Source organism: Dermacentor albipictus, chromosome 9 (genome assembly GCF_038994185.2).
Source record: "Dermacentor albipictus isolate Rhodes 1998 colony chromosome 9, USDA_Dalb.pri_finalv2, whole genome shotgun sequence".
NCBI lineage: Eukaryota > Metazoa > Arthropoda > Arachnida > Ixodida > Ixodidae > Dermacentor > Dermacentor albipictus.
This window is the reverse complement of record NC_091829.1, coordinates 128,777,301-128,798,426: the sequence shown is the minus strand read 5'-3', so window position 1 is coordinate 128,798,426 and position 21,126 is coordinate 128,777,301. Positions and strand designations below refer to the sequence as shown.

Genomic DNA, 21,126 nt, shown 5'->3' with positions numbered 1-21,126 from the left:
CAAACAGCGGAAAGCTATATTCCTAAAAAATTCACCGAGGGTTCAGAAGGATACAAAGTTAGTAAACGATAGGAAACGCACAAATATGTCAAAGAAATTCCATGCGCGATTCAGCAAAACACTATTGCGAATTGTGGTTGGTAGTTCGCGTTAAGAAATTACGGTTGTAAACGCAGAGTATCTCATTGAATGTTTCACCGCAGAACGAAAAAATACAGAGCGTGAGCGTATAACAGTGTTAGATAAGAGCATTAATTTAATGTAACTAATAGACTGAGGAACAAAGAGAAAGGACAATAAGATAAAACAGGAATGACTTAAGCAATATCCTTTCGCTAAGATTGACTAAAAACATACGTCTCACTTAAGTGGCACGTGACGAAATTGTTCATAGTGAAAATTCACACGGACGCGGAAAGAGAGAACATCCGTTGAGAACAGGCACGCAGATCAGTCTCCATCCATTCCACCGGTTATCTGAAAGCGGTAGTCATACGATCCGTAGATGCGATTGTCCCCGGGCCTTCGAAGGAGAGCGATAGCTTCGCCGTACCACTTGAAGAACTTGACTTGATGCTTGCGATTAAGAAGGCCTTGAAGAACGTCCTGCGCGAAATATGTTGACTTGAGCGCTTATCGCAGATTGACTGGAGCCAGTGCCGGAATTAATGCGCATATGCTGCAGAATAAAAGAAAACGTCGAAAAAGTGTTTCACGTGAATCTGAGTCTTTTGTCGAGATATACAATATTAATTAACGCATTGATCTAATACGGCAGTCATTGCCGCAACATCCAACCATCCTTCGTAGAGTCTTTATCCATGCGCATAATCGAAATGCCAAGGACGAAAACACAGACTGTGGTGCATGTGGATTAAATTCAGAAGGGTGAAACGACGAGGTTATTAGTGGCTCATACGACATTTCAGGCGAACGTCTTGTTCTCTATACAACCATATATATAGCTGAGACCTATAGGCCTTACGTGTGTAACGATATTTTTTAATGCAACTTACACTGTTTCTATCTTTGTGTATTGAACTCCTGTTCGCGGCAAAATGTGCAAATGGTAAGCAGTACATTTCTCAGATGATATGGGACGCTGCATATTGATTGAATTGTTCCAGCTCCATAGCAAGCTATCGCAGTGCACGGTATCACGAACGTCGGTACTAGGCTTAAAAGGCGTGAACTCCCATTGACCGATCCTACGCTACAGCGAGTTGGTTGCCAACCAAGAATTATAGGTGCCAGATGCGTGCTTTTATGTGTAGAAAAGTCAATTTCTGAAGCAGATAATGTGCAGAAGATGGAGTTCGCATTCTTGCTGGACGCTCCTGTGTGTGCGATATTAGCGGCAAGCTTAAAATTGGCAGTGGATTAAGCTCACGCCCTTTACCACAAATGTGCACACGCATTCCTCCTTAACTGTTGAAACAGTCACTGTTATAGGAAGGATATGAATTATAGGAAGAGTACAGTATGATATATATATATATATATATATATATATATATATATATATATATATATATATAATGTTATACAGGGTGTTGCCTTTAAACTGCGCAGATTTCTTGGAAAACGCTATTGCCATGAGGCCGCTGTCGTCTTCGCACACGAGCTCTACGTCAGGCAGGGAGATACAATCTCTCCAATGCTATTCACAGCGCGCTTACAGGAGGTATTCAGAGAGCTGGATTGGGAAGAATTGGGGATAAGAGTTAATGGAGAATACCTTAGTAGCTTGCGATTCGCTGATGATATTGCCTTGCTTAGTAACTCAGGGGACCAATTGCAATGCATGCCTGGAGACGCAAAGCTGAAGGGTGGGTCTAAATATTAATCTGCAGAAAATTAAAGTAGTGTTTAACAGTCTGGGAAGAGAACAGCAGTTTACGACAGGTAGCGAGGCACTGGAAGTAGTAAGGGAATACATCTACTTAGTGCAAGCAGTGACCGCGGATACGGATAACGAGACTGAAATAATCAGAAGAATAAGAATGGACTGGGCTGCGTTTGGCAGGCATTCTCAGATCATGAACAGCAGATTGCCATTATCCCTCAAGAGAAAAGTGTATAACAGCGTCTTACTAGTACTGACGCACGGGGCAGAAACCTGGAGGCTTACGAAAAGGGTTCTACTTAAATTGAGGATGACGCAACGAGCTATGGAAAGAAGAATGATGGGTGAGACGTTAAGAGATAAGAAAAGAGCAGATTGGGTGAGGGAACAAACGCGAGGTAATGACATCTTAGTTGAAATCAAGAAAGGGAAATGGGCGTTGTCAGGACATGTAATGAGGAGGGAAGATAAACGATGGTCATTAAGGGTTACGGACTGCATTCCAAGGGAAGGGAAGCGTAGCAGGGGGCGGCAGAAAGTTAGGTGGGCGGATGAGACTAAGAAGTTTGCAGAGACAACATGGCCACAATTGAAGTTTGCAGGGGCAACACGGCCACAATTAGCACGTGACTGGGGTAGTTGGTGAAGTATGGCATAGGCCTTTGCCCTGCAGTGGGCGTAGCCAGGCTGATGATGACGATGAAGTTACACTGAAACGTCCAATTAACAAAAAAATTGATAATTCCCGTTTTCATTAGTACCTTTGGGGCAGTTGGTTAAATTAAGAAATTGAAGGCAGTCACCGATTCATATGCCTTAATTTTTTAAACATCGTGCAAATGGCATATAATTCGATATATTTATCACTTAATTTCAAAAGTAAATCCAGGCAATATTGAAAGCGAGCGCCGCGGGAGGGCACAAAAGGCGGCCCCGGTATTATACCAGATCGAAACGTCCTATGACGACTAGCACGAATAATACCCCTGTCACACGAGAAGATTTAATGTCATTTGAATCTAATGGTATTCCATGCATCGAATGTCACTCGGTCTCTTGCTGTGCTACACAGAAAAATATAATGGCATTCGCAAAATATAGCAATCACGATCTAGAAAAAAATTTTGAAATTCAAAGAAAGTTCGTGTTTCTTAAACGCGTTTAAGAACCTTTGCGAGTACTTTTAAAACGGTTAAAACATTTTTACGCCAATTATTCACAACTAAAAGCACTGCGATCATCACAAGACAAGCCACAACTAAAGCCAAGCGTAAATACGGTAAGTGTAAGCCAGCAATATGACCAACCGCCGCGACAGACTCCTGATGCAAAGATTAATAGCGCTTGAGCACAGCCCGTAGTCGAAATATCATCGCAGTAAAGGTAATTATTTCTTTTTATAAGTGTGAAAAATATCTTCCAACATGGCTGATGCATGCATTATTTTTTCGCGTTGCGTGTCGCCGTTGTGTATCTGGGGTCAAGAGTACACATTCGGTTCGAAATCAAATGCGAATGAGTTCCCCTAACTCATTTGATGACAAATGTCATTACATTTCACAAATTATACTATACCTTCCCACAGCTAAGAAATTCTGTATTACACTCGCCGCTTCGCACCTCACGCCGTCTTTTCAACTCCTTAAGTTTGCAGCGCATACATGGCTCCACAAACTCATTTAATAAATCTTTTTTACCTAGCTCCATCACATTGTGGAATGACTTACCCGATTCCATAGTTACTGAAATAGAACCTAATAAATTCAGGCACTTATTAACAGCACATTTCAAGAGCTGAGTTATTTTGCCGTGTTTTTGAATGGGTATGGGTGTTTTGTTGTGTTTCCAAGTTGTTCTTGAGCCGCTGTGTCTATCTTAGTGCTGATGCTACTAAATGATGTCAATGTTGAACATAAATCCTGCACTTTGTATTGCTTTTTGTTGTTACCGACCATTGTATATGTAACGACTACTCCCCCCCCCCCCTTTATGTAATGGCCTAAGCCAAGGGCCTTTAAGGGTAAATAAATGATGATGTTGACATTAAATTTTCCCGTGTAAATCCCGACTGGTGGGATTATATGCGAATGCCATTCGATTCGAATGACATTACATCTTCCCGTGTGAAAGGGGTATAAGTTGTAAACCGAATTTTCTGGCCAATCGTGGCACCAACTGATACGGCACGCGTTGCCTGCAAACATCTGGCGCTGTGTGTCTGGTCAGGATTTTCAGGCGCATGCTATTATGCATGCTATGCTCCCCCACAATTCTTTACAAGGCGTTGTCATCTGACGCGCAGCGGGACGCGCTCAGTTTCAATAGTGCCTCAGTTTGGTCTTCAAGTTCGATGATGATTTTCTCAAATTATATGGGACTTCCTATTCCGATAGCAGTTGTATGGACATTCCAGGCGAATTTCTGCCGTCGCCATCGTCGTCGCCGTGAGGTACCATAGAAAGTCCAAGGGGCAATAAAATCGTCGCCGCGAGTGAAAGCGTGCGAGAGTGAGATGGCGAACGCGGCTCAATCCCGTGCACGTAATGGTGGAGCAGGCAAACAGTTTTTATAACTGCGCAAAGAAACGACCACAACGACAGAGCACACAAGGACCGGCGTAGACTTGCAAGTAATCTTTATTCCATAAAGACCAAGTATAACTCAGAAATACAGCACTGCGCGTGCGCAGACAAACCATAATCGTCCAAAAACTTTGTTCAAGCAACACTTAACCTAACTACGTTCATCAATAAACGCAATCTCACTGTTGTACAGATAAACGGAGGTGTCGCTGACAGAATCATCTCCCTTCTTTTAATATGATACGCCTCGCGTAACTCTCTTGCTCGGCACTGGCACAATATCTTTCAGGATCGGCTTACACGGGCATGCCAAGCAATGAGCAGGAAGGTGCCCACACGTTTAATCTTAATCGACAATTCATCATAAGTATATTCACGCACCTTCCTGTTCGGCCTACGTAGACTTTCAATGAATGAATGTGTGGTTTTTATTGGCGCAAGGGCCAGGTATGGCCAAAGAGCGCCATACGTAGACTTTCACCCATGAGGAAGCGCGCCGCCTTCCGTGACGCACAAGTTTTCGTGGGAGCACGTGCTAGTGGGCGATTTGGTTTACAACGAAGGCGCCAAATAAAACAACGGACAAAGAAAGGAGACGTGGTTGTCTCGTGTATCCTTTCTTCGTCCATTGTTTTATTTGGCGCCTTCGTTGTAATCATTCGGGGGAGGGTAAGGAAGGGGGGCGACGTTTTATTCTGGGCGGCCCGGGTGACCGTGCGTGCTCGATCGGGCGGCTGTACAGTGGACTCGCGTTAAGATGAACTTGGCTAAGCCGAATTGTCGCTTGTAACGAACAACATGGGAACCTTCGTTTGGTATTCCATAAACTCAATCCAAAAACAAAATCCGCTTAAGACGAACCACGTCAGACGTCTTCTTCGGTTAAGACGAACATTCGGAGCGCCACCGCTACCGATCCTAAACGCTAGGGTGCTTCGACGCGGCGCGCGCGGGTGCGCGCGCATCAAGGCACCCAATGGCGGTCTGCGGCACACATCGCCCATGAACATAGGCGAAAACAAGAGGAAGAAGCAAAAAGAGACAGTGACGTTTCACTTCGTGAACGCGGGTGACGTGCAAGTATGTGAGTGCTAAAGCGCATACAAAGCTATCAGCCTTCGGTGCGCCTATGTCCACATCGCAGTTCGTAATCAAGACAGGGCTGCCAGCCATACGCAGCAGCCGATGGAGCAGAACGTCCCTTTGTAAACATTATCTTACCAATTGAATTAACAAGCATGGTGTCTACATGCACAGGCAAACATGAACACATCACACTCGATGACCGCGTATTCTCGCTGTGAAAATGCCGGTGGGTGTGGGGAATCGCGGCAGTAGCAGCGAGCGAAGTGACCTTCACGCGCTGTCTGTCGCTTCAACGCCAACTTAGCGGCGAGAAGAAGGCGACGAGCCATCGGCCCACCTCGACTGTGCCCGCAAAGTAGATCGTGTTCAAGAGAAAGCCCGCGTGACCGCATGCGGCCGAAGCACAACACCCACCTCCCTCCCTTCCTTGGTGCCATGCGCACGACGGAAGACGGTGCGCTTCGCCCCTGCCCCCAACCGTTCGTTCTTGAAAGGGAGCTTGAAAGAGAGCGTGAAATTCTGCAGCGACACGCGATGAGACGAAGAAGATCACCTCTGAGGTTAAGGCACTAAGAAAGGAAATCAGTGAACTTGTTAAGTGCAATGAAGGTTTGAGGAGCGAGAACAAGCGGTTGACACGACAAGTTGAAGAGCTACAGCAGTACACGAGGCTGAAAAATTTCGAAGTAAAGGGTGTCAAGGCGAATGCAGAGCCTGTTGATGTCGAAAAACAAATTGGTGAAGTTGTTGGCGAACCAGTCAGTGAATCAGACATCGATACAGGTCACCGCATTCCCACTCGGAAATCAGACGAGAGGAACACTATAGTTCGTTTTGTTCAACGAGAAAAAAGGAACACGTTCCTTTCTAAGGCAAGGAAACAGAGACCTAATAACAATATGCTTGATTCCTCGGATGGAGGGGCTGTCTATGTTAGTGAGCATGTACATCAGTTTAATAAGCATTGGTTAGGGGCCGCCGTTGCACGCAAGATATTAGTATCATAGAAATATGTCTGAACCACAGAGGATAAGGTGCTCGCGCGTCAAAGTGAACTGACTGATGCTCCGAGGATCACTGTTCATGGTGATCTGGAAAACAATTACTAGGTAAGGTCTGTTTCCTAAGGTGGACTGTCGCACGGCCATGAACTGTGAGCCAACTTGTGCTGGCTATAATGTTGAAGACTTCAGAACGAAGCTTGGCTCTCTAGAGAAAGGGCTCAGTGCTATTCATTTTAACGCTCGAAGTACCAAACACAAGGGTAACCATCTGAACTTGTTTTTTGCTTCCATAAAGAACAAATTGGATTTTTAGTGTTTACAGAAACATGGCTAACATCCCATGAGGATCATCCCCACTTTGACAATTATACTTACCATGGACTATTAAGGCTTCACTGCAAGGGTGGTGGTCTCGCTGTCTATGTAAATTAATTGTGGAAACATACCGCATTAGATAAATTTTGCGTAATAGATTCTAATGTGGAATGCATTGCTGTATCTACTACAAATGTAATGGTCGTTGCAATATAAAAACCTCCTACCGGTAAGCAACAGCACTTCTTCGACTTCCTAACCCGCCGTGGTTGCTCAGTGGCCATGGTGTGGGGCTGCTGAGCACGAAGTCGAGGGATCGAATCCCTGCCACGGCAGCCGCAATTTGACGGGGGCGAAATGCGAAAAATGCCCGTGTACTTAGATTTAGGTGCACATTAAAGAACCTCGGGTGGTCAAAATTTCCAGAGTCCTCCACTACGGCGTGCCTCATAATCATGAAGTGATTTTGGCACATTAATCCCCTTAATTTAATTTTAATTTTTCGACTTCATAGAAAATTGACTGGTGCATCTGACTTCTACCGAATGCGCATTTATTATTATGGGTGACATGAATATTAAATTATTGCCGAACGATTCGTGTGCAACGCAATTCAATAATACCATTGCATCCTTTGCCTGCGGGAATTGTATATCTTTACCCGCAAGGGTAAAAAAGTCGTCTGCTTGACGTATGCATTACAAATATGGCGTCTAATAACATTCCCTCTGGTGTCCTGTCCCATGACATCAGCGTTAATTTGCCAATCTTTTGCTTTCTGCCTGTCATGCAGGACATAGATCTGGAGGACCCGCGGTTATACAAAGTACTTAATGCTAACGCGATGAGTATGTTCAAAACATTAGTGGAAAGGCCACATTGGGATAATGTTTACGATAAAACTGACGTAAGCACAACACATACTGCATTTAGTAAACAGTTTCTTTGGTGCTACAATGCCTTTCCACTACAAGAAACTAAAACTTGCAAAAAGTTTAAAAAGCCTTGGATGACTCGGGAATTGTACAAAACAATTAAAACGAAAAACCATTTCTATCATAAGTTTACCAAGAGGCGTGATGCCGACAGCCTCATTGAATTAAAAAATAAGCAGAAATAAACTTAACCAGGATATTAAAGTAGCTAAATCTACTTACTATATTGATCGGTTTGCAGAAGCACAGTCTAAAAGTAGAAAAGCTTGGCGTGTAATTACGTTTTTCACTAATAAATGTAGTCCAGACCCGCCCCTTACTATTACGATAGTGAATGGTGAACTTACAGGCTGTGATCTCACAACCACTTTCAATAATATTTTAGTTAGTGTAGCAGATTCTCTATGTACGTCGGTGACCACATCAGTGCCAGACGCACTTTCTAATCTAATCATTTCCTTACAAAGTTCTATTGCGCCTATGCCAACTACTACTCATGAAATTGCTTCAATAATTGGTAAAGTAAAAAATTAATGTTTCACCTGGGCATGATGGTATACTAGCAGTACCTTTGAAGCATTTACCTTCTTTTATATGTGACGTCTTGTGTTACATCGCAAATGGCATATTAGAAAGTGGTGTATCCCCAGATGAGCTGAAGATAGCGCGTATATGTCCAGTTTACAAAATTGAGATAATGAATGACATATCCAATTATAGACCCATTCCTGTTCTACCCGTTTTATAAAAGGTCTTTGAAGGTGTGATTAGTACTCGCCTCGAAAATTTTTTTCCTAAGTGCAATGCTATTACTTCCTCGCAGTATGGATTTCTGAAAAACAAATCAAGAGAACAGGCGCTATTAACAGTAAAAGAAAAAAAATATTACGAATATCGAAATGAAACAGTACACTGTTGGCCTTTTCTTACATTTGCGAAGGCACTCGATTGCGTTCATCACAACTGAGCAAGCTTAACAGTTGTGGCATACGCATCTGACTTGCTAAAGAGCTACTTAAATCACAGGTTGCAGTTATGTTCAAGTTAATGGCGTACCCGCAGAGAAATTGGCGATTCAGCATGGTGTTCCTCAAGGATCAATATCAGGACCGTTATTGTTTTTAGCATACATCAATGATATTGCTAACATACCCGAATCGCCTAATCTGGTCATGTACGCTGACGATACGAATACATATTTTTTTCATCCCACTTCTTGTCCCAAACGGAGGCTACGGCAAATGCATATTTCAGAAAGCTACATAACTGGTTATTGGCCAATAGGCTAAGCCTTAATTTATCAAAAACAAGATACATTATTTTTCATCCTAATAATACAGTAGAAAGTCACTATGAAAGTTGTCTACAAGCATACTGAATTAAAGCGAGTTTCGGTGTTCCGATGCGCAGTGACTACCACCAGCATAGATGCAAAAAGAACAATAAGTGCGTTTATTCAGGGATGCTTACAGGTATATACAGCTTTGGCTGACTGTCCGATAACAGACACGGGCTTCGTTGATTAGTCTAATTGGAAGGGGCCATTCCAGGAGCGCCTGCGCGACCTGACGATACATCTTCCCCGGGATAATGTTATAAGTTGAGGGTAAGACATGAGACTTGTTTAAAATCCCGGCCGTAATGCAGACGATTGGGTTGCTGTCTTTGCCGGGTGCATCGCCTTGGCACTGCTTGCGTGGGCAGCATTGTTGACCGTGAAGCAGCTGTCGTTGCTTGAAATGGCGTAGTTGCGGTTGATTCTGATGGCGACGCCCTCCTAGGCATCGTCGCCTGGGAAACCTCCTCGCTCTCGGATTAATCTTCTCCCAAGTCCGTCTGGAAAAGCTCACTTGTGGCTAGAAGGTGTTGCCGGTTGCGTCGGAGTATTTGGTTGTCCTCTGTAGCGACGCGATAGAACCTCGGCGCCACCAGGTCCATGACTCGAGCCTTGCGGTCCCACGTGCCTCCCCGTACTCTTACTACTGCATCTTTCTGGAGTTCGGGTAGGGGTTTCCTGCTTGACAATTGTCGAGGTTGGCGCCTAAGTGCTTGTTCCCTGGGGCAAGCCCAGAAGTCTGGCAGCCGCGTACGTAACCTTCTGCCCTGAAGCAATTCTCCTGGGGAGCGGCCGTCTTCAAGAGGGGCCGAATAATATGAGAGGAGACCCAGCCAGAAGTCCTCCCTCGTTTCACTCATTTTCTTCATGATCCTTTTGATGATTTCGACACCCTTCTCGGCGAGACCATTGGATTGCGGGAACCGTGGACTTGACGTCACGCGTTTGAAGTCGTATCTAGATGCGAAAAGGGCAAATTCATGGGATGAGAACTGCGGACCGTTATCGGTGCAGACTTCCATGGGAATTCTCTATCGTGCAAAAACTGCACTAAGTTTACTTATGACAGTTCCTGTTGTTGTGTCAGCTAGTTTCTCGACTTCCGGAAAATTTGAGAATGCATCGAACACACAAGTAGGAGTCTGCGCCGTACATGAAGAGATCAACCCCAACATGGTACCAGGCATGTTCTGGGATCTGTCGAGGTAATATCGATTCGCTGGGCTGCTTATATGCGTATTTCTGACAAATAGCGCTCGACTTGACCAAATTTTCGATGTCCCCGCTCAGTCCTGGCCAGAACACCAAGCGCCGGGCAGTTGCTTTGCACTTATTTATGCCTAAGTGTCCTTCGTGAATACGAGTGAGCATCTCAGCTCTCATGAACTTTGGGATAACAACCTTTGATCCCTTCATCACCATGCCTTGTACTTCTGATAACTCAGGGGAAACCGGTTTCATCGCGCCACTAATTTCTTCGCCGTTCCTAAGGCAGCGCAACACAATTTGCAAGTCTGGGTCAGCGCTGTCTAACATTTTCTTGCTCACCAATTCTGAAGTCATGCCCACTGCATGTATGTCGACGTCGTCTGTGAAGCTATCTACGCTGCGGGGAGAGACAGGCGACGATCTGGATAGCATATCTGCCAGGAGCAGTTGGTTCCCTTAAACAAAGTGAAGGACATAATCGTATCTTAATAAGCGCAAGAAAAAACGCTGTAATCTTGGAGGCATGTCTGCAATGGCTTTAGCCGCGATAGCTAGGAATGGTCTGTGGTCGGATTCAACGATAACTTTGCGACCGTACACGAAGTGAAAAAATTTGTCGCACCCAAATGTTATAGCCATTGTTTCTTTTTCTATTTGGGCGTATCTTTGTTCCGCCTCGGTCATTGTCCGGGAAGCGTAGGCTACTGGCCGCCAACTGTTACCATACTGCTGAAGTAGGGCCGAGCCGATCGTATTCTGTGATGCGTCAGAAGAGATTTTGGTTTCTCGGGTTGGATCAAATACGGCTAGCAGTGGCGCACTGCTTAGAATACGGCAGATAGCTTGCCACTCGTTGCAATGGTTTTGAGACCACTCAAAGACCGTGTCCTTCTTCATTAGGCTTCGCAGTAGCGTTGTTCTTTCTGCCAAGTGGGGTATGTATTTACCGAAGCACTTTACGACTCCCAGCATTCTTTGGACGCCTGGTTTGTCGCTTGGCTGAGGCAGTTCGCTTAATGCTGACGTCATTGTTGGGTTCGGACTTATTCCGTGTTGGCTGATCACATCGCCCAAAAAGTCAATTTTAATCACCCGGAATCTATATTTTGTTGCATTAAACGCTAGGGCGGCCTTCCTTGCTAAATTCAGGACCGTACGGAGGCTGCTATCATGCTCTTCCCTCGTGCTCCCCCATACGAGTATGTCGTCGATATACATACGCACACCTGGGGCCTGGTCAAATATTTCATTCATGGTTTTTTGGAATACTTCCGGTGCGGAAGCGATTCCGAAGGGAAGTCTCAAGAAGCGATAACGACCAAACGCCGTTCAAGTTGTGCATATCCTTGAAGTGGCATCATCAAGAGGGATTTGATGAAAACCCGAGTACGCGTCGAGGCGCGTAAACAATGTTGCTCCGGCCATCTCTGCCTCATTATCTTCTCTTTTTGGCAATTGATAGTGCTCTTGCTTTATGCCTGCGTTAATGCGCCTGGGATCAATGCATATGCGAAGTTTGCCATCCTTTTTCCTTGCCGCGACAAAGGGGCTTACCCAATCCATCGGCTTGCTGACTTTGACGATATTGCCTGCACGTTCCATGCGGTCCAACTCTTCTCGGAGGGGCTCGCGCAATGCCAGGGGCACCCGTCGCACCGGCTGGACCACCGGCGTTGCTTCCTCCCACAGGACCATGTGGTACGGGCATGCCAGGCAGCCGATACCCTGAAACAACTCTGGGAATTCATTCGTCATTTGGTCAGTACTGTTCACGTGAACGGAACCCACAGTGCGCGACACCAGTCCTAAAGTTTCGCTCGCCGACAACCCAAGGATAGCTTGGTTGCTCTTCCTGACGATAAAAAAGTCAAAGTACTCGCTCCGGTTGTTCACAGTCACTGGTAGCGTAGCCACGCCGATATGCTTGATGACGTTGCCACTGTATGAGCGCAGAACAGAGGGGCTTGTCTCCAAACATTGATTCACCTTGAGCCTTTGAAAAATGGTATGAGGCAGTAAGTTGGCTTGCGAGCCCGTGTCTACCTTCAGAGGCACCAGTTGGGACGCGACTTGGGCGTCGATAACCCCATCAGCTTTGTTGCCCACGCCAACATCCAGTATTTGAAAATTGGCGTGCTCGTCCCTCACAGCGCTTATGTGAGGACCTTTCCTACAACAAGCCGAAAAGTGGTTAGCGCCACGGCACGAGAAATATTTCTTTCCAAAGGCTGGGCACCTTCCACGTTCGTGAATGCGGTTGCACTTGGAACATATTAATTGCCTCTTTGTTTTGATCTGCGCTACTTCCGTTTCAGGTTCAGCGTAACTTTGATCCGAGCCTGAGGCAAGTTCCTCTCGCGCCAGACATTTGCACTGCGCATGCTGAACATTGGTGAAACAGCGCGAAAAAGACGAGGACACAAGGAAACAAATACCACAGACAAGCGCTGTTTTTGTATTTGTTTCCTTGTGTCCTCGTCTTTTTCGCGCTGTTTCACCTCAGTTCTAAGTATGAACCAACTAGCCCTCATCAAGATCTTGCTGAACTTTCGAACGGCGCATTTCGATTGGAGCCACTTGTTTTTCTGCTTGAACCCATGCGTTGTTTTGCTCGGCACATACTTCCTCAGCCTTGCAGATTTCTTCGGCTTTGCGTAATGTAAGGTCCTTAACCTTCAGCATTTTCTTTCGCAATTCCGTTAACGGTGCCGAAAACAATCTGGTCTCTGACCATAGAATCACTTAGGTCCCCAAAATTGCAACTTTAGGCTAGCTTCCTCAGGTCTCGAGCGAAATGCTCAAAAGGCTCCCCCTCAGCTTGAGTCCTTGTACGGAAGACATACCGTTCATGCACCTCGTTTTGCTGTTGCCGACAATATTCTTCAAACATTCCCGTCACTGTTCCATAATTCTCTTTACTTTCGTCGTCCGAAAACGAAAAATTGTTGAATACCTCTAGGGCGTCCTCTCCGGCAATGGTGAGCAGGAGCGCAGTCTTGGCTGGCTCGGACCTCGTTGCTTTCGCCGTTTCCGTTGCTTGCAAGAACAGCTCGAATCTGCTTGAACAGGTACCAATTCCTTGCGGTGTTCCCGGACAGCACAAGTGGTTGTGGCGGCTTCACTAAATCCATCTTGTCGGTTCACTGAGACGCCCGTCTTTCGATGCGTTACTGCTTGCGCAATTCTATCCCACTTCTGACACCATGTTCCGGTGCGCAGTGACGACCACCAGCATGGATGCAACAAGAACAAAAAGTGCGTTTATTCAGGGATGCTTACAGGTATATATAGCTTCGGCTGACTGTCCGATAACAGACACGTGCATCGTTGATTAGTCTAATCGGAAGGGGCCATTCCAGGAGCGCCTGCGCGACCTGACGATGCACAAAACACATTTCTTGGTGTTTGGTTCAATGAGAATCTTTCTTAGAATGTTCGCACCACCTAATTAATGTCTGAGCCAAGTAAAACAGTTGGTTGTTTGTATAAGATATTTCATTTGTTGCCCCCCTGGTTAAAGATATCCATGTATTACGCACTCCTGTACTCAAGCTTATCACACTGTATTCTTGTTTGGGGAACTACGGCAACCAGCAGTTACCTTAAACTAATTTCCATTCAGAAACGCGTTTGCGTACTATTGAGGGGTTTCCTGGCAGACCTTCAAATTTAGATAAGTCACCGCTATTTCAGAAACACAGCACCATAAAGTAAAAGAAGTTTATAATTTGTGTCTGCTGAAGTGCATCGATCGTCATATATTGTTCTTTTCTTGCCCAAATAATTCCAGCAGCCGCTATGATTTCCGAACGAAACGTAAGCTTGTTCCCACCACACGCACCAATTACGGCAAGCCAACACTAAGCTACCAAATTCCCGGGTAATCAATCAATTTTCCTTTGAAGCTGAATATTAGCTTGCACAAAAACTCTTTAAATCTACAATTAAAAAATGCCTATTGGAACAAATGGAATGGAATATATATTTAGTCGACAGACTTGGTATTTACTTGCACTTATTTTGCTACCTTTGAGATGTTTTTTCTCTGACGCGCATGTTGAAAGCTTTGCGATATTGTTTCTGCGTTTTACGGCTGACATATTTATGTTTGTAAAAACATAAATATGTTTGTAAACCAGGCAGGATTCCGTAAAGGCTACTCAACAATAGCCCATATTCACACTAGCAATCAAGTGATAGAGAAATGTGCAGTATATCACCAACCCTTATATATAGCTTTCATTGACTACGAGAAAGCGTTTGATTCAGTTGAAACCTCAGCAGTCATGGATGCATTACGGAATCAGGGTGTAGATGAGCCATATGTAAAAATACTGGAAGATATCTATAGCGGCTCCACAGCCACCGTAGTCCTCTACAAAGAAAGCAACAAAATCCCAATAAAGAAAGGCGTCAGACAGGGAGATACCATCTCTCCAATGCTATTCACAGCATGTTTACAGGAGGTATTCAGAGACCTGGAGTGGGAAGAATTGGGGATAAAAGTTGATGGAGAATACCTTAGCAACTTGCGATTCGCTGATGATATTGCCTTGGTTAGTAACTCAGGAGACCAATTGCAATGCATGCTCACTGACCTGGAGAGGCAAAGCAGAAGGGTGGGTCTGAAAATTAATCTGCAGAAAACTAATGTTTAACAGTCTCGGAAGAGAACGGCAGTTTACGATAGGTAGCGATGGAAAGGAAGTTTATACCGACAAAAATTTGGTATTTGCATTGGGTCCAAGGTTGCACCGGTACTAACTAACATTTTCCTAGGTAGCGTAGACAGAAATATAGAAAGTAACCTAGATGACCGAACATTGAAAGTGCTAAGATATGTTGATGATTTTCTGATCTTTGTGAAGAGTACTAATCTCCAACAAATGGTTCATAATGCACTTCAAGTACTCCACAAATGTGGCTCAGGGTTAGTTTTCACACATGAAGTGCCGAATAAGAACGAACTACAATTTTTAGATGCGAGGCTCAAGCTAACTGATACGCATGTGTGCTGGATGTATTGCCCAAGGTCAGAAAAACCAAGTTTAAATTTTCACTCCGCACATTCCAAGGTGGTAAAAAACGGCATCGCGTTTTCGGTTCTATTTTCCGCACTTTCGAAATCGTGTTTTCTAAAAGTTTCTTAACACAACTGGAGCGTTTGATAGCGGCAGGTTTTCTAGAGGATGCTATCCGCATGACAGCACAGAAGCTTGTTAAACGTGTAAAATTAGGAGCACCCACAAGAATGAATAATCCAGAGCCTGCCGACAAGAAGCAAAAACTGGTTGTAATAACATATGTGCATAAACTATCACATAATCTCAGGAATATAGCTGGCAGATTTGATATAAAGGTTGTTTTTTCTGCCCCTAACAAGTTGATCAAAATTTGTGGTAAGATCGATAGGAAATTGGCCCAGGCTGCCTCCACTCATGCTGGGAAAGGCTGTACTGTTAAGCATACTTCCCCGTTTGTGCACTGTAGAATGGGAGTTGTTTACGAACTTCCATTTTCCTGCGGTCACGTATACATCGTTTAAACAGGTCGTTGCCTCAATATTAGATTGTCTGAACAGAGGCACTCACTAGCGGGTAATGCCTACTCGCATGTCGCGCGGCATTGCTCTGAGCATGGGTGCACACCAATATATAAAGACACCACAAATAATACTTTCCACGCACAAAAATCAGACTACGAGGGAGATAAATTGAGGCCTTCTATATCAGGAAAAAAGGGTCGCGTTGTGTAACCATGTCATCGATTAATTTGCATGATAGTGAATTTGAATTTTTAAGCCGCTTCATAGCGTAGCATTAGATTAAATGGTTTTGCGCGTTTTTTGCCTGCGCACTGATAATGACGCCATAGATGGGACAGCACGTGGCTATGGGTTGTGTACATAAGTGTATGTATGCCTTCGAATAAAGTTAGTTGTGAGTTCAGCGCTGTCCCGTGTGTTCCCGCCTTCTGTCATCGTCTTTTTGCGCTGCCCCTTCAAGATATTCCCTAGTGAACGTTTATTGCCATAGCAATTATGTGGACACTCAAGCCGCATTTCTGCCGTCGCCGTGAGGTTCCGTATGAGTGAAGGCACGGGAGAGTGAGGGGCGAGGAGAGGTGATGATGATCATAGGGATCTAAAGAAAGGAAAGACGCTTGATGGGTGAGGAGAGGGAGGAGGGGAGTTCTTCTCCGGCGGCTGCTATGGTGCTATGGCGCCCGCCGCTCCGTACAGACTGCAGAGGCTGGTGGAGGCAACCACGGCGACTACGGCATCGGTCACGCTAATCGCGGATGCTGTAGTAGGCGCCTTGGGCGGGCGCCGTAGGGACGCGTTGCCGGTGCTCGTGTGTTTTGAATGTGGTCTGCGACGTGCCTAGAGTACGCGCCCGCGCGGGCCTCATCTTCAAAGCGATCTGCGATGCCTGCACAGTGCGTGTAGTGCTGGTAGCTTCGTAAGCGCTCTGCTTTCGACGTTTCGTAGGCGTTGAAGCGACAGCTACACTGAGGTCAATTGGCTCGCGGTTGCTGCCTCGATTCCTAACTCCAGCGTTTTCACAGTTTCCGCTGTCATAGAGCGATGTGTGTTCATGTTTTACCTGTGCACGCGTGACACCGTGCTTCTTAATTTAGCTGAAACACGTTGACGGGCTAGTTAGTTTGAATCCATGATAGAATGTGTAAGCGCGACTGAACAAGGACGTAGAAAGGAGCAGACACACAAAGACAGCACTGTCTCCGTGCGTCTGTTTCTTACTACATCCTCGATGAGTCATGCTTACATATTCTATCATTGTGAATTTCAATAGTAAGCGAGTGTTTACGAGTTTATACGGCCGAAACTATGGTTCTTCATTGGTACAGCTATCTACTAAGTTCCTGTCGCAATCGCTGCTTCGCCTTTCCAGTCGAACTGCGAATTTCTTCCCGCAGCAGGAAGGCGCAGAAGTATTTTCAAGGCCATTAGGTGAGATGCCACCGTTTGGGGCTGCTCGCACATTTGCACAGAAGCACCAGACATGCATCACCGGCTGTATGAAACCAAGCAAGAATACCACTTGAAAACAGTTTTCTGTTAATTTCAGCTAAATAAATACTCTCTATATCGTTTTTCCCTCCGTTGTAAGTCTACTTCATTTAAAAATTTGAAGTAAGATATTTGGATGCAGCTGGTCATGTTGCCAGGCATTGTTCTGATAAGATGAACAAATTTTCATGGTCCCTTCCAGTTCGTAATAAAAAAAGTCTACTGTATATCTTGAAGGCCATTTGGCACAGAGCAAGCACTACGCTGTGTTTTCGCGGTGTGCTTCGAGGCGAACGGCTGCACGACGGTCAATTCGTTCGCTGCCGTGTTTCCTAGTTACAGTGTTTTGACAGCGACTGCGCGTGGTGATCGAGTGAGATGTGTTTATGTTTGTTTGTACGCACTTGACACCATGCGTGTTAGTTAGTGCGTCTTTGTTTTTTCATTAATTTTTTTATTTTGTGATACTGTCGATCCCGTCAGGGGGTTTTACACGGGTGGGTTGGATGGGTCTGTAGACATTGTAGTGCATGCATTTACATAAGAATACAAAAGGGTACTTATTAAGTGTAAAGGATGCGGCATCTAAGACAGCCGATCTCGAGTTGCTTTTTACGCAACTGGGTTTTGCATTTGATGTGGTCATGTTGACCGAAACCTGGTGTGGTGAACATAGCAGTATATTCAAGCTTCCTTTGTATGATACATTTGTTTTAAATGGCACGAATAGTCGCGGTAGTGGCGTACTATTGATGGTAAAAAAGCACTTTCAGTGTGATGTGCTACCTGAATTTTCTGTCATCAACCCTGATTATGAAATTTTGTTTCTTGTTATCGAAAATAAGGTTGTGGTGGTCGTATATCGCCCTCGAAGTGGAAATTCGAAATCCTTCTTGGATTTTCTTGACCTTTTTTTGTCTTTCATAAGTGAAAACAAATATGATGTCATTTTAGGACGTGATTTTTTTATTAACCTCCTTGCAGATAACCCCACAAAAAAATAATTCCAAAATCTATTAAATTCTTTTCCCTCTTAAACGTGATATGCGATCCTACACGTGCTACATTGCAGACTGAATCACTACTTGATCTGCTTACAACCAATATGCACATGCCTATTCTGAAAGCAGGCGTAATAAATGCTGATATCAGTGACCACCGCGGCGTGTTTATGTGCGTTCCGAATAGCAAATTTCCTAATTAAAAAATACCAAAGTTATTTCAAGATATGTCGACAAAAAACCTGAACAATTTCAAATAGAACGTTCGTAATCATGACTGGTGAAATGTTCTTGAGGAAACAAGTGCCGAAAACGCTTATGTTTTGTTTCTAACGGCTTTTTTGTGTAGATACAGCGAGTGCTTCCCTTATAAACATGCACAGGAACGAAGGAACATAAGGAAGCCATGGATCACGCCTGAATTGCTGAAGAATATTCACAAAAAGGATAGGCTATACAAGTTTGAAAAAACTCGAGACCCGGATAGGCTTAAGGCTTTTAAAATGTTCAGAAATAAACTGACGGCGGAAATACGCAGTGCACGTGATCAATATCTCTGTAATCAGTTTTGCTGCTCGATGAATAAGTCGGATGAATTATGGAGGATATTGAATGGGCTTCTAAACAGATGTGCAGGCCCAAACCCAGTAACAAAAATTCATACTCAAGATAAAGACCTCACAGGCACTGATTTAGCAAACACATTCAACAGCTACTTCACAGAGATAACTAGTAATTTCGTTGATTCTAATACTCTTCATATAAGAAGCGAGAAGTCAATGTTCTTAACCCCAACATCAGTATCAGAGGTCATGTCGGTTTTCATGGGGCTAAATAATAGGAAATGTTGTGACGCAGACGGAATTGTGATAAAACCGGTGAAGTTTGTGATAGGAGACATAGCAGAGCGTTTAGCTCACATATATAACCTTTGCTTATCTCAAGGATCATTTCCGGGGCAAATGCAACTCGCCAAAGTGAGCGTATTGCACAAAAACGGTAGTAAGAATGATTTTACAAATTTTAGACCAGTATCCATACTACCCGTTTTCTCAAAAGGATTTGAAAAAACAGTTCTTACTAGAATGACAAATTTTAGCGAACAATGCAATATCATTTACGGCGCGCAGTAAGGCTTCCGGAAATATCGATCAACAGAAATTGCACTGTTAAAATAAAAATAATTTATCCCGCAGTCGCTTGAAAATAAAGAAGTAGCCCTTGGAATATACATAGATTTCACGAAAGCTTTCGATTATTTAAATCACTCTATCCTGCTAAAGAAACTTGAAATGTGCGGATTCCGCGGAACGGTTCTATCTCTACTGACGTCCTACCTTGGTGAGCGCGAGCAGTACGTATATTTAAATGACTGCTCTTCTAATATATTACCAATTTCTGCCGGCGTACCTCAAGGGAGTATTCTGGGCCCATTTTTGTTTAACTTATATTTGAATGACATTGTTAACGTCGATCCTATGGTGAAATTTGTCATTTATGCTGATGATGTGACACTGTTATTTTCTGCAGAAAGTACGGATGAGCTGATTCTGAGAGCGAACAGAACACTTGTGAAATTAGATACGTGGGCGCAACTTAACAAATTGAAAATAAACGTTTGTAAAACGAAGGCTGTCATATACCGTGCGAAAAACAAGAAAATTAACATTACCTCAGACATTGAGCTGCAAAACTCAAAGGTAGAACTAGTAAGCGCATTTAAAATACTTGTAGTGTATTTCAGCGAAAGTATGACCTGGGACATTCATATCGACCACGCTGTGTCAAAACTGTTTCGCATCGTTCGATTGACATTCGCCAACAGATACATTCTACCGTCAAAGGTTAAGCTTCTATTGTACAATGCGCTATTCTACTCACATATGAAATATTGTCAATTAGTTTGGGGGAACACAACAAAACGTAATTTGCAAAGAATCACGATATTACAGAAAAAAATGTTAGGAAATATTGAAAACGTCCCCATGAGTCACCCTTCCCACCCTCTGTTCTTGAAGTACTGTGTAATGAAAATAGACGGGCTATATCCGCATTGCCTGTGTTCACGTTATAAGCTTGAAGTAAAAAATAACAGCTATTCCCTACTACGGTTGGCATCGCTTTCTAAAAGGACCACACCTTATGAGAATCGAAACACACAGCCATGGCTAATGAAAAACGTGCAGAACCGGATACGGACAACAAATGGTAAACAGAACGCTACCGCATTTGCTAAATTTCTGCCATAACAATGGTTCAACTCCCGAAACAGCATCGAACCAGAAACTGAAAATGTTCTTCTGTGACAAAGCTCCGTTCCCATGACAGAATTTCATGTGGTTTTTCATCTCTGCACATGTACGCTATACGCATTGCAATGTACTACCAATGTACTGTTTCATACTACACCAATGTGTGCCGTTTTATTTTTCGTTTTTTTTATTCATTATGTAGCGCTTTTTACTTGCAGTTTTTTCATGTTTGTACGTCTCCTTTAACAATGGTCTGTCACGCAGTTAACAAACTTTTTATTGCTATAGTTACTTGTTCTCAATATTATCGACAAGCTATTGCTGCATTACTATTATTATTTGTTTGTGTTTTGCATAATGCCATGCGAAAAAGTGTTTCTGTTTCTTCTATTTTGTACTCCGGGGAGCTGGGAACTAGTCAAGCTGACTTGTCAGCTTTTTGTACCCCACTCCCTCACTTCATGAGTGAAATGAAGATTATTAATATATTATTATTATTATTATTACCTCCTTAAAGCTTACACGGC

At 44.0% G+C, this 21,126-nt stretch overlaps 1 protein-coding gene across 5 annotated transcripts in view; it reads right to left on the bottom strand.

The window, feature by feature from the left end:
- Positions 1-238: 238 nt before the first annotated feature.
- The window catches only part of LOC135918847 (glutathione hydrolase 1 proenzyme-like), a 607,262-nt gene continuing 586,374 nt past the window's right edge, over positions 239-21,126 (bottom strand). For all 5 annotated transcript variants that reach the window (XM_065452525.2, XM_065452527.2, XM_070525368.1 and 2 more), the window contains one exon: positions 239-606. In XM_065452525.2, coding sequence (XP_065308597.2) covers positions 451-606 — 156 coding nt within the window. In that variant the 3' untranslated portion in view covers positions 239-450. The remainder of the gene's footprint in view (positions 607-21,126) is intronic.